General features: G+C 43.2%; 1 protein-coding gene across 3 annotated transcripts in view; it reads left to right on the plus strand.

Moving 5' to 3' along the window:
* Window positions 1-10033, plus strand: part of ZFYVE16 (zinc finger FYVE-type containing 16) — a 41224-nt gene extending 31191 nt beyond the window's left edge. For all 3 annotated transcript variants that reach the window (XM_053293363.1, XM_053293365.1, XM_053293364.1), the window contains 2 exons: window positions 5573-5737; window positions 8713-10033. In XM_053293363.1, coding sequence (XP_053149338.1) covers window positions 5573-5737; window positions 8713-8877 — 330 coding nt within the window. In that variant the 3' untranslated portion in view covers window positions 8878-10033. The remainder of the gene's footprint in view (window positions 1-5572; window positions 5738-8712) is intronic.
* The last annotated feature ends 2871 nt before the right edge of the window (window positions 10034-12904 follow it).

The following is a 12904-nucleotide window of genomic DNA, read 5'->3' on the forward strand; positions in this document are numbered from 1 at the left end:
TTCACCAGTTTCTTTCAGCATCAATTGCAAAGACAACAACATGGAAACCAGTTTGGGACTGGCGACACCCAGCGTCTTTTAAACTTGCTAGACTCTAGCAAAAGTATGCCATCAAGCTCGACGTTTTATGACTTTTTGAGCCACAGTTTCTATGCCAAGGAGGAAAGCATGACCTTCTCTATACTGAAGACTCCGGGCGCTTCTACTTCTTCAGCCTTTCAGCCCTTCCATTCTGTGGCAGGCCAGCTTTCAATACCACAGCCCTCTAGTCCATATGCTTGGAGGGCTGCCAGATATTATGTTGTCAAACAGGGTTTGCATGAAGGATGCATGATGGGATGCATGAAGGAGGTTGCAGAGATGTAACACGAGCACCTACATTCCCCTGGACTCCCATCAGACTATCAAGACTACAAACTTTGGAAAGCTCAACATCAATTGTCGATGTCAATGGTTCCCATGGCTACGCGAGTCACTCCTCCTCCGGATAGGAGCACCGGAAGCTGCCATACACTGAGCCAGACCATAGGTCCATCTAGCTCAATATTGTCTACACAGACTGGCAGTGGCTTCTCCAAGGTTGCAGGCAGGAATCTCTCTCAGCCCTATCTTGGAGATGCCAGGGAGAGAACTTGGAACCTTCTGCTCTTTCCAGATCTGCCTGCTCCAGCCGCAACGTAGGTCTCAACATCAACTCAAGTCACTCTGTTGCTGCCGCTGGCTCCTTCTGTGACTTTGATATTGACGTAGGTTATCCCTCCAATTTTAGACGATGTCACAGTACCGAAACATCCTATTTACTCTCTTGCATATCCACTCAGACTGTGAAAGTGCCTTGACCACAAAAGAGCCAACCAACTTAAACTTAAGTCCTTGACACAACTTCATCCGCCACTCAAATGGTATCTAAGAAGTTCCCTGTCTCTTCTGGAGAGTGCTAATTATACTGCCTGCTTTGCCAAATATACCTATTTCCTCTGGGATGATCTCTTCCAAGAGCGAGCCGACCTCTCACCAGAAGAGTTCCTAGCTATATTTAATGATATCCATGCCAAAGTGACATCCTCACTCAACAACAGTTATCCGATGCCAAACACTTGGCAGAGACCGAGTCCCGGATCCTGGCAGGTGCTATTGCTTTGAGGAGACATGCCTGGCTGTGCTCCATTGCTCTGCAGCCCAACATGGGAGACTGCAGAGTGGAAAATTTGTCCTTTGATGGGAAGGGTCTTTTCTGTGAGATGATGGACTCCACTATGGAGTGCATCAGGAAATCAAAATCCATGGCAAAAGCATTCTCGGCGCCTACCCAGTCTTACACTTCCAACTACCGCCAATATGGGTGACGACAGTACTCTTATAAGCAGATGGACAAGAGAGACTTCCACAAGCTTTACCAACGTTTTCAAAGGAAGCCTTTCAATCAGAAGTCTAGAGCCTTGCAGGGCCAATGCCCTAAACCCACTGATTCTAACAGCATATTTGATCATGAGGTCAGTCCACCGAATCACCTCACCCAAGTGTCACTACCATTGACTTCTCTCCAGCCTATCTTCTTAGCCGCCTCCAACATCACGCTGGCAAATCATACCTTCACATGGCGCAATATAACATCAGATCGTTGGGTCCTTCGCATAGTTCAGACGGGCTATGCTATAGAGTTTGAGACTCTACTGGCATTCAGTGGGATCAAATACATACCTGCACCCCCATTACCGATGGAGGAAGTTCATACTCTCTTGGATAAGGGGACAATATTGCCTGTTTGGTGGGCAGATCAGTGGTGCGTTTTTTACTCTTGCTACTTCAAGGTCCACAAACACGATGGGGAATAAGGGCAATTGTGGACCTACAGTGGCTGAACCATCATGTGGACATGCACAGTTTCGCAGGGTGACATTGCAGATCATCCTTCTTCTTCTCCATGGGGTGGAATGGTTTGCAATGTTGGATCTCCGAGACGTGTACTTCCACATCGGAATCCAACTCAACCATAGACAATTTATAAGGTTTACGGTAGGTCACCACAGCTACCAGTACAATGTCCTGTCATTTGGACTGGAGATGGCACCCGTGTATTTACAAAATGCATGGCCGTCATTGTGGCTCATCTTCGAGCACAGAGCTTAACCATTTTTCTGTACCTCAATGACTGACTCTTGGCAGGAAGACAAAAAAGTGAGTTAGCTTTGCAAGTCTCAATAGTCCTGAGATTACTCAAGGATCTGGGCATTCAGGTTAACTGGTCAAAGTCCAGACTACAACCTGTCAAGCTCATAGACAATATAGGAGCAGTCCTTGATGCACGGATGCAGCATGCATTTTTACCCGAGGAACGCTTCCTCTGCATCAAGGCACTAGTAGCTTCTTTAGTGATGCAACCCAGACAAAAAGCCCATGCAGTTCAAAATCTACTGGGCCTGATGGTGTCGTGCAACTCCACTGTGCACTTCACCAAGCTGTGTCTCAAGCAACTTCAACTTTAGTTTCTGTCTGTATTTTGTCCAAATGTGGACAATGTACAGATGCTCTTAACAATTCCACCGCCAATCCTTGTGTCCCTTCAATGGTGGACAAAACAGGTCAACCTGCTGTCCGGAGTCCCTTTCTAAGTACCCCAGTCTCCTGCCTGGTTGATGACAGACCCATGGAGAGCCCATTGCGGAGATCTTCAAGCTCAGAGCCTGTGGTCATCGAACCAATGTCAGATGACCATCAGCTTCTTAGAGCTCCTGGTGGTGTTTCAGGCTCTCAAATCCTTTCAGCCACTCCTGACAGGATCATCCAAATCAGCTTGGACAATACTGCGATGATCGCTTACTCAAGCCGTCAAGGAGGCATGGTCTTCCACTCCCTTTGCATGCTCTGTCTGCAGATTTGGAATTGAGCCATAACACAACAGATAGGCCTGGTCACAATCCACGTCAAAGGAGTGGAGAACACCTTGGTGGACCATCTCAGCAGGTTCTCACTTTATCTGCAGCAACACAAATGGGAGGTCAACCTTCAATACCTCCATCCGTTTTTCCGGGCCTGGAGTACACCAGAGATCAACCTGTTTGCAACACTCACGAACAAGAAGTGCCCCCTATACTAATCGAGGGCTGGTATTGGCCACGGCTCCAGAGGGGATGCTTTCCAATTCAACTGGGGTTGGAGGTTTCTATACATTTTTCTGCTTTATCCTCTGTTAAACAGAGTTCTAGCAAACATCCTTCAGGAATCTGCAGACTTTATCTCGATTGCTCCATGGTGGCCCCAGCAGCCATGGTTTCAGCATGCATTCAGACTGTTGAAAGGTCACTACAGGCGTCTGCCTCAATGCAAGGATCTTCTTCTGCAAGAAAATGGAAGGTTCCACCATCCCAACCTAAGGATTCTGAACTTGACCGCATGGAAGATAGGCTCCTGAATGACATCCTCCTCAATAACAAAAATAAATCTCCAACAGCAAGTGGAAGCAGTTCAGACTTTATGCTCCAGAACACGGCTTCCTGCCTCATAGCACTATCTCCCTGGAAATCTTGCTTTACCTCACATCTCTGAAGCACTATAACCTGGCCAGTGTTTCTATCAAAGTTCATCGGGCCGCAATTTCTGCTCATCATCCTGTATGGTATGGGGAAACCATCTTCTCTCATCTGGACTCAAAGAGATTCCTTAATGGGTTAAACAACCTTTACTCATCTATCAGGCAGCCCACTGATCAATGGAGCCTATTCCTCATCCTATCAGCCCTGACGGTGCCTCCATTTGAGCCCATGGTTACGGCACCTCCTAAACTAGTAATGCTGAAGATGGCCTTTTTATTAGCCATAATGTCGGCTTGCCATGTCAGCAAACTAAATCCCCTTTGAATAGATGCCCCCTATGCAAAGTTTCATGACAAAGTGGTGCTTCGCTTGGACCCCGAATTCAGGCCTAAAGTGGTCACCGTCTTCCATATTAATAGTGACATTGTCTTATCTACCTTCTTCTGGAATCCCACAATGCCTCTTGAGCACTCATTGCATTCCCTGGATGTGAGGTGTGCTCTTCTCTTCTACTTGAAACTGACCATGGCCCATAGAAAAACAAAATGCTTTTTTGTAAGTTACAAGGGTAACTTGAAAGGTTACCAAATATCAAGACAGACACTCCCACTGGATCATGGAGTTTATTTTTCTGGCTTACAAGCACAAAAAAGTAGATCCTCCTAAAACCATACAGACCCATTCTGCTAGGGCTTATGCTGCCCATATGGCAGGAATCAAGCTCAGAGACATCTGCACTGCTGCAACCTGGTCCTCTGAGCATACCTTTGTAAAGCACTACGCATTGGACTTTCACTCTGCAGCTCAGGCCCATTTTGGGAGGAGTGTGCTGAAAAGGGTTTTACCTTAGTATACTATACCCGCCTCCAGACTGACAGCTCGTTAGTTACCCACTCTTATGAGTGCAATGAATCATGTTCCAGATAAACAGGTTGCTCACCTGTAACTTTTGATTTGGAAGTGATCCGTTGCAGTCATAAGACCCTCCCACTGCAGTATGCGAAGTGACAATATGTATATTTGCAGAGTAAAAAATACACTACTTACCTCGTGAAAATGTGCACTGCTTCCATATGACATTTGAATTCCAGTGTCAGTCCTCCAGGAACTGAGGAGAAAACACTAACCTGCCCAAACTGAGAAAATGCACCATGTGCAAGGGGGTGGCGCTAAGCGCTTCGAGGATCTAGTCAGTTCTGCTCGAATGGTCCCGCACAGGCGTAGAACCCACTCTTATGACTGCAATGGGTCACTTCCAGGTCAAGTGTTACAGGTGAGCAACCTGTTTATATAAGGTTAGTAGAATAAAGGCCAGTTGCTCCTGTCCATGTTGTCTCAGTTCTTTAAATATTCATTTCCACAAACTTTTCTTTTAAAAATTTCCCACAAACTTTCCTTAAAAAAAAAAAAAGTATACTCTAAAGATCAAGTAGTCAAGGGGTGAGCTGATCAAGCAAATTAAATGAACAAACTGGGCAACTCTAGAAGATGCCTGCTCCTGCTTCATAGTGTGAGGTTTACGTCAAATATGAAGTCTAAGTTAGATACAGAGTGCTTGTAAACTTGTATTCTTTCTGTCATCTGCCCATTTGACTGATGGTCTTAGCTTGTAGTTGAAATTGGTTTTGCTTCCTGTGCTTTTCCTTGGTTAATTGGTGCTGGTAGCAGTATGTACTGTATGTATGTGTTAGGGAAGTGGAGAGTAATCTGGAACTTAGGGGTGGTGGGAAATGCATTATTCAGAACAACAACAGTGAGGATAAATCTTTTTGGCGGGAAAGGTAGTCAGTTCTATGTATGTTGCTAAAGCAACTTTATTCAGAATGCTAAGTCACTTTAAAACATTCTTTGTCTCTAAGAGTTGTAGATTTTATTGCACTTGTGCTATTAAATATTTCCATATCATCCCTTGGCAATTTCCTAGCGAATACAATTACAGAATGCCTATCACTTAAAAATTGCTTTAGAGATGTACTGCTGTAGTTGCCAATTATAGGGAGGAAATCGACCATTCTAACTTCGCTTCAATCCTATTGCAGGTATTCTATTTCTTAAAACCTGGCGACGTATACAGTCATCCTCCTTATCAGTTTGCTAAAGAAATTGCATTGGCTTCTTGTGCTGCTCTTCGCCAACATCTCAAAACACTGAAAAGTAACGGAATGAACAAGATAGGACTTAGAGTCTCCATGGATACTGACATGGTAACTTTTAAAATGATCCTGCTGTACAAGTGATGCTAATGTGTTCAAACCTATTTTGAATGTAAATTACCATTTAGAAGCCCAATGAAGAAACCTAAGCCGTAACATCAGGAAAAATAAGTGTGGCCTAAGGAAGGCAAGAGGAAAGAAGTCCAGGCTAGGAACCTCTATATCTGTGTTTATAGTCGCTTTTTAATATAAACCGTGTTGAGCTTATGAACAGTGATGCATAATTTTTCTCTTGGTCCTCATAACTAAAATGAATTGGCCTTATTCACACTGAACACACTAGCTTTATTTCATTTGAAAGGACAGTGTACTTGTGTACAACGTCCAAAGTGGGAACAACATCCAGATCCTCCCAGTCATGGAATCAGTTGCCATCATGCTTACAGTCTTCATTGCTTCAGACTAAGGTGGTATATGTTAGTGGTGAGGGAGGGAGAGTGAGAGGACTTTTGTTCCTACTTTGGATGGTGTACATTACACTGTCCTTTTAAGATAGTGTGTGAATAGGGCTATTGTGGCTTTGCCCCAGCTCCACATGCTCATTAGCAATGTTACATGTAACAGTGATTCCTGGATATTGTTCTCTACAACTCCCATAATTGCAACCAAAGACTATTGCAGCTGGGGATGATGGGAGTTGTAGTCAACATCATCTGCGAATCATGGGGGAATACTGCTCATTAGCCATACCTCAGACCTTTGCATATTCAGTGGAAGGTCTGAAAGGGGTCTCAGCCCATGCACAATTCTTTATATGTGGGGTAGGCCATGACAAACTTGATTTGGATCTAGAATCCAGCCTAAAAATTTAGGAATCAGACAATGGACACATTTATTATTATTATTATTATTATTATTATTATTATTATTATTATTATTATTACATTTATATCCCACTCTTCCTCCAAGGAGCCCAGAGCGGTGTACTACATACTTAAGTTTCTCTTTCACAACAACCCTGTGAAGTAGGCTAGGCTGAGAGAGAAGTGACTGGCCCAGAGTCACCCAGCTAGTATCATGGCTGAATGGGGATTTGAACTTGGGTCTCCCCGGTCCTAGTCCAGCACTCTAATCACTATACCACGCTGGCTCTCACTGGCTCTTGTGGTCATTTTGTCATGTGGCTCTCTCACCACATGACAAAATGACCAGGCTTAGTGATGGACATTGTGGAGGGGGAGAGTAAATGGGCTTCTCTCTTACCCCCTTACAAGTAACATGCTTAAAACAAAAATAAGGCTGCCTAGGAGTGGGACAAATAAAGGTTTTATTAAGTAGTGCTTAACTCTAAATATTCTAGTCTAGGCCTCACAGTTAAATTTCTAGGCACCATAGTTCCCTAGGATTTGTTGAGCTCTATCGTAGGGTCTTCCATGCAGTCAGAACCTGCAATGCAAATTGAGTGCAGGGTTCTTGGTTGCATGGAGTTTTATACTTGTACACCATAGAGACCCCTTTCATGCCTTTACTAAACATATAGAGTTCAAAGACTGGGACTTGTGGAAGGGATTGGAATCCCTCCTCTGTGTAGGTACTGAACGTGTGAGAAAACACCTGAAAATATCACATGATGATTTTTGCTGTATCACAGCACTTCAGCATAAGCAAAAACTTTCATCAGCAAGTAGAACAAGCTGACCTTCCCTACTTGCATCTACAGGGAGCTTGTGATACACTTCTCAGCTAGTACCCTTTTCAGAACTGTCAGCCACCTCAAATGGCTATGGGAGTAGGATCACCACCAGAGGAATAATGACTGCTGTGAGAGATGATGCCACCTCCGAGAAAGAAGTTAATCAGTGAGGCCTAGTCCCCATCTGTTGGCAAGAGAAGACTGGCATGTTAGGAGCTTGGCCCTTCTCCTCCCAGTGAAACTCAGTTGCAGCTACTAGTGGTGTGCATCGGTCCGGATCCATCCGGACCGGCAAGGGGGGTGGTGGCTACCTTTAAGGGCGGGGGGGGTAGAACTTACCCCTCCCGCCGCTCTTCCGCCTCCGGCGCTGCTTTTAAAATCGTAGTTTTCGGGGCGGCAGCGTTCTTCCCTGCCGCCCCGGCCCCCGTCATTGCCCAGAAGTAGCTTAGAAGCCAACACGCATGCGCGCAGTGCAGCGCACACATGCGTGCGTGTTGGCTTCTAAGCTACTTCCGGGCAACGACGGGGGCCGGGGCGGCAGCGAAGAACGCTGCCGCCCCGAAAACTACGATTTTAAAAGCAGCGGCGGGAGGGGTAGGTTCTACCCCCCCGCCCTTAAAGGTAGCCACCCCCCCTGCCGGACCGGTCCGGATCCAGACTGGTTCGGAGGCCCCCATAATGGCCTCCGGACCGGTCCGTGCACACCACTAGCAGCTACTACTGTATTTTTGTGCATAGTCCCTAACCACCGCAGTAGCCCACAGTTCATTAGTTTCCCTGTTAAAAGTCAGAAAGCCCTTACCTAGCTGTTCCCTTGCACATTCCTCTGTGCCCCCGCACTTGCTGCTTGCCAAGAAGACTGGTGAGATGGCAGCTATTGCTTCCTACAAAGGCAAGAAGGGCAAGGGAGCATTTCACAAATCACACACTGCAGAGTTTAAGCTCTCAGTTATAAAATGTGTTAAAGGAAACGGAGCCACAGGTTGTGAGTTTTCCATTGATGAGAAATCATCTCTGTGAAGTTCTTGCTAGAAAGCCTGCACCTCTTTAAGTACCCACACTCCTGCTTCCATTAAAAGAAGAAAAAAAGATAACCTGTGGGTTCTTCGTGATAAAATACGGTACTTTTTCCTGTAGGTGACTGATTGCTGGCAAAAGGCATTTAGGCACACTTTGTGGAATGCCATGGAAAGCTCAATTTCTTTCTTTCTTCCTTTCAAAAAATTGTACTTGTAAACTGCTTAGAAAATTTAGGATAATTTAGTATATAAATCGAAAGAAAATGTATGTATTGTTGGATATAGAAAACTGATGAAATGCATCTTCATTTTAGGTGGAATACCAGGCAGGATCTGGAGGCCAGCTCCTTCCCCAGCATTATCTAAATGATCTGGACAGTGCCTTAATCCCTGTGATTCATGGTGGGACCTCAAATGCTACAAATCTACCATTGGAAATGGAATTAATATTTTTCATTATTGAATCTCTTCTAATATAACTGACATATATATTATGCTGTAGTGGACTGAATTGCTAGCACTGACCAATACCAAAGCAGTTGCGTTACACTATGGATGAAACATTCAGGTTTATTTTTAAGAAGCCAATGATGTTGTTAATACATCTTTAAAAGGAGTTTGCTTTTTAAAAAGTGATTGTTCTTCCTTAACGTGAAAACTGAATTTAAAAGTTAAGTTTCCTTATGTTCTGAAACTTTACACTTAATACAGCCACTAAAAATGCAAGGAATAAAACAAACATGTGTTTTACAGTGCTGAGATACACCCTTATCTTTCCCAGATAAATATTTTAGATGTTCTTTATTAGCATGAGTTTTGAACTCTTGATGTGTCAAAATCACTACTCTTAACTGGGTTTTTAAAAAAGCATATAAGTGAAACAGAATTTTTTTCTAGCTCTTGCAGTTGATATTCAAATATAAAATCTGTTAATTACTAGAGAAATTATATACATTAAATGTCTGATAGATGTTTGCACAAACTAATATTGCCTGTGTGAGAATAACAGCATGTTTCTGCCAGGTGTGATCATTTTGTAAGACTTTGTCATTGGAATTGTCCTGATTTTAAAAATTGGGATATTTGAAGTATATAATGGTGCTTCCAAAACTTAGACAACTTCCATCTACAGTAATTGCTTTTTGAATAGCTGAATTTGTTATATTTATAATTGACTTACTAAACATGAAAAATGGATAATTTGTATACAGTACCTAAACTTCTTTCTTGTTTGCTCAGTTGTACAGTTGTTTCTTGGATTTTCCAAGAATGAGTAAGAAGCCAGATGACCCTTAAAGTAGTCATCCTGTAGCAGTAAATCGGGTGGGAAGCCTGTCTGTGTTCCCTTCTCTAATTATTGGGACCTCTTAGTATCTCTGTTTTTGTTTTCAGGGACAACAATGTATTAAGTGTGAATTTTCATGAACAGTTTGCTGTAACATACTTGAGGCTCTTTATACAGTACTTATTTTTATACTGGAGTATTTGAAGTAAATAAGCTTTGATGTATGAGGATAATGATTGAGTAACTGAGTAACCTAAATCAGGGTTGATTACAACTGCATAATAATCCTGTTATGCACAGAAGCACATTATATGTGTCTCTTTTACCTTGATTAAAATGTTATAAAATTAGACTCCTGTAATTATTGCTTTCTAACTGTATCTAGATGCCTTTTTATCCTACTTCCCTTAAGGAAAGTAAGCTTATGAGAGTGTGTGTGTGTGTCCACCCCCCACCCCCTCAACTTTGCAGTGTCTGGAGCAATATGAACCAAATTGGGTACAGGTGTAGGAATACATAGGAATGGCTCAAGGTCTTAGTTTGTAATGATGTCATCCACCCTGTTCAAGGTGGTGGACACATGCACATTTAAGGCTGAAGTGGGCTAACTTGTGATGATGGTAATTATCAATTAAGACTATAGAGAAAAGAAAGTATGTAGATTAGTTCTTACCAGAACAACTTGTTTTGTTTTCATGGGTTATATTTATTTTGTATCAACTTTATTTATAACTAAAACATTTGCCAGTTCATGTTAGGTGGCAGGTCAAGAATTAACATTGAGCTAATATCCTTTTGTGTTAAGAACTACAATTCTGTGGAACAGCTAAAGATTACAGTAACATTCAGCTTTAACACCATATATAGATATCTGATATCAGTGAACAGAAGATGACAGCTGCAGCAAATAATGTTAAGTGTTACAAATATTGACCCATGATATGCAATGATGACTTGTAAAACACGATATTGTATAGCAGCAATTTCAACCCACTTTGTCATAATAGTTTTATGTTCCCTTGGAAATGTATTCTTGCTTTCCATTTATAAATTACTAAAAAATTAGACTTTTATTTTAGTACAATATTCTATAATTTAGTCTTGATACAGTGTATTTTAAATTTTATAACTGAAGCTGATAGGTCCTAAACAAATCGGACAATAACATTCTAAAGGCCTTGATAGATTGTTTGCTTCAATGGCTTATTTCAGATGAACATTTAATCAGTTTGTAATCCATTCAAAGTTTCCAAAAAGGCACCATAAGTAAGACTTTATAAGTTAATAGAGTACATGTTAAAAGTACATGGATAACAGTGGTAAATTCTGAACTGGGTGGCTCTAGTTCATAGTGTTATAGGGTATTGTTATGCACCTGTGGGCTTCTAGTTTGAGAGGCTTCTCTACTGTATTGCTGGTTGTGGTCATCGTCGTCGTCATCATCATCATCTTCTTCTTCTTCTTCTTCTTTATTTGTTAGCCGCCCCACAACAAATTGTTCTCTGGGTGGCTCATAACAGGATTAAAACATACAATACAAACACAGAACACATTAAATCATAACAGACAAAAAAGAAGAAAATAAAATACAAAATACAATACACAACAGTTTATAAAGTCGTTTTAAAATTAAAAATCAGATTAAATCTGGAATTTTTTTAAAAAGTCCTGGGTGAACAAAAAGGTCTTTACCTGGCGTCTAAAAGAACAAAGTGACAAAGCCAGGTAAACCTCACTGGGAAGGTCATTCCATAAACATGGTGCAACCACCAAAAAGGCCCTCTGCCTGTTAGCTACCTGCCTCGTTTCATTTGGTGGGGCACCTGGAGGAGGGCCTCTGAAGATCTTAAGGTTTGGATAGGGACTTATGGGGCAAGGTGCTCTCTCAGGTAACCATTTAGGGCTTTCAAGGTTAAAACAAGCACTTTGAATTGGGCCTGGAAATGGACTGGGAGTTCGTGCAGCTGACGAAGCACTGGCATGATATGATCAAAATGTCCAGTCCCAGTTAATAATCTTGCAGTCCTATTTTGTACCAGCTACATACAGTTTCTGGACCATTTTCAAAGGCAGTCCCATGTACAACACATTGCAGTAATCTAAGTGAGAGGTTACCAGAGCTTGAGTAACTGAGACCAAGCAGTGTACCTATGTATTCCTATACCAGTATGCTAATGGGCCATTGTACCCATGTGCCATTGTACTAAGGCACTATTGAGCTACAATCCAAGGGACACTTCTTCTGTGCCAGTACACTGTCAACTATTATTTGGGTAGGGTTTAACCTGGACTTCGCTCTTACACCTGGACTTCGGGGCCAAAGTCCAGGGCCTCCACACCCCCTGGGGACCCCCAAATCCTCTTTAGTCTGTCCTGGGTGGTGTGGTCACCACACTGCGCTGCTGGCCCATGCTGTGCTGGGTGGCTGAGTGTAATTGTGACTTGTGCCAGGTGCTTTAGAGACAGAGGGAAGAAATCTGTGGGATGGGAATTTGTTACATTGTGTGTTGGAATGTTTCTGCTAATGCATATTTGCATAAATATACATGTTTTATATTCTTACTTTCTTGTGAGTTCAGTTGCTGTTTGTAGGGATGTGTACGGAACTGGTTTGGAGGCCCTTTATGGGCCTCCGAACCAGTTTGACAGCAGGGGTTGTCTAACCTTAAGAGCGGGGAAGGGTGCACTTGCCCCTCCTGCCGCTTTCCCCATGCCGCACTGTTCTCCAGATATGACCGTAAGTCTCTGACATGCCTGCGCGCGCCGGCATATTGGAGACTTCCGGTCATATCTGGATAATGGGGTGGCAGGGAGGTATTCTGCCACCCCGAGGGCCTTGGATTAAAACGGCCCCCGGCAGGGGGGAAGCAGCAGGAGGGATAAGTGCACCCTCCCCTACTCTTAAAGCAGCAACCCCGCCACCTTGAAGCCTCCCCGCTGCAGTTCCATGCACATCCCTAGCTGTTTGTGCCCTCAAGAACCCACATATTCAAAAGTGTGTGTGTGTGTGTGTGTGTGTGTGTGTGTGTGTGTGTGTGTGTGTGTGAGTGAAGGGGTGTGATGCTTAACTTCCAGTGGATGCAGGGGAGAGGGCTCCAAAGGCTTTTAGGTCCAGGATCCAAAATTACCTAGGTATACCTCTGACTGCAAGTGTGTGAACTGTGTGTATACACTGTAAACAGATTGTACATGTTGAACATAATAGGCCCATACTTTCAGTT

This window comes from Hemicordylus capensis, chromosome 2 (genome assembly GCF_027244095.1).
Source record: "Hemicordylus capensis ecotype Gifberg chromosome 2, rHemCap1.1.pri, whole genome shotgun sequence".
In the NCBI taxonomy this organism is placed as follows: Eukaryota; Metazoa; Chordata; class Lepidosauria; order Squamata; family Cordylidae; genus Hemicordylus; species Hemicordylus capensis.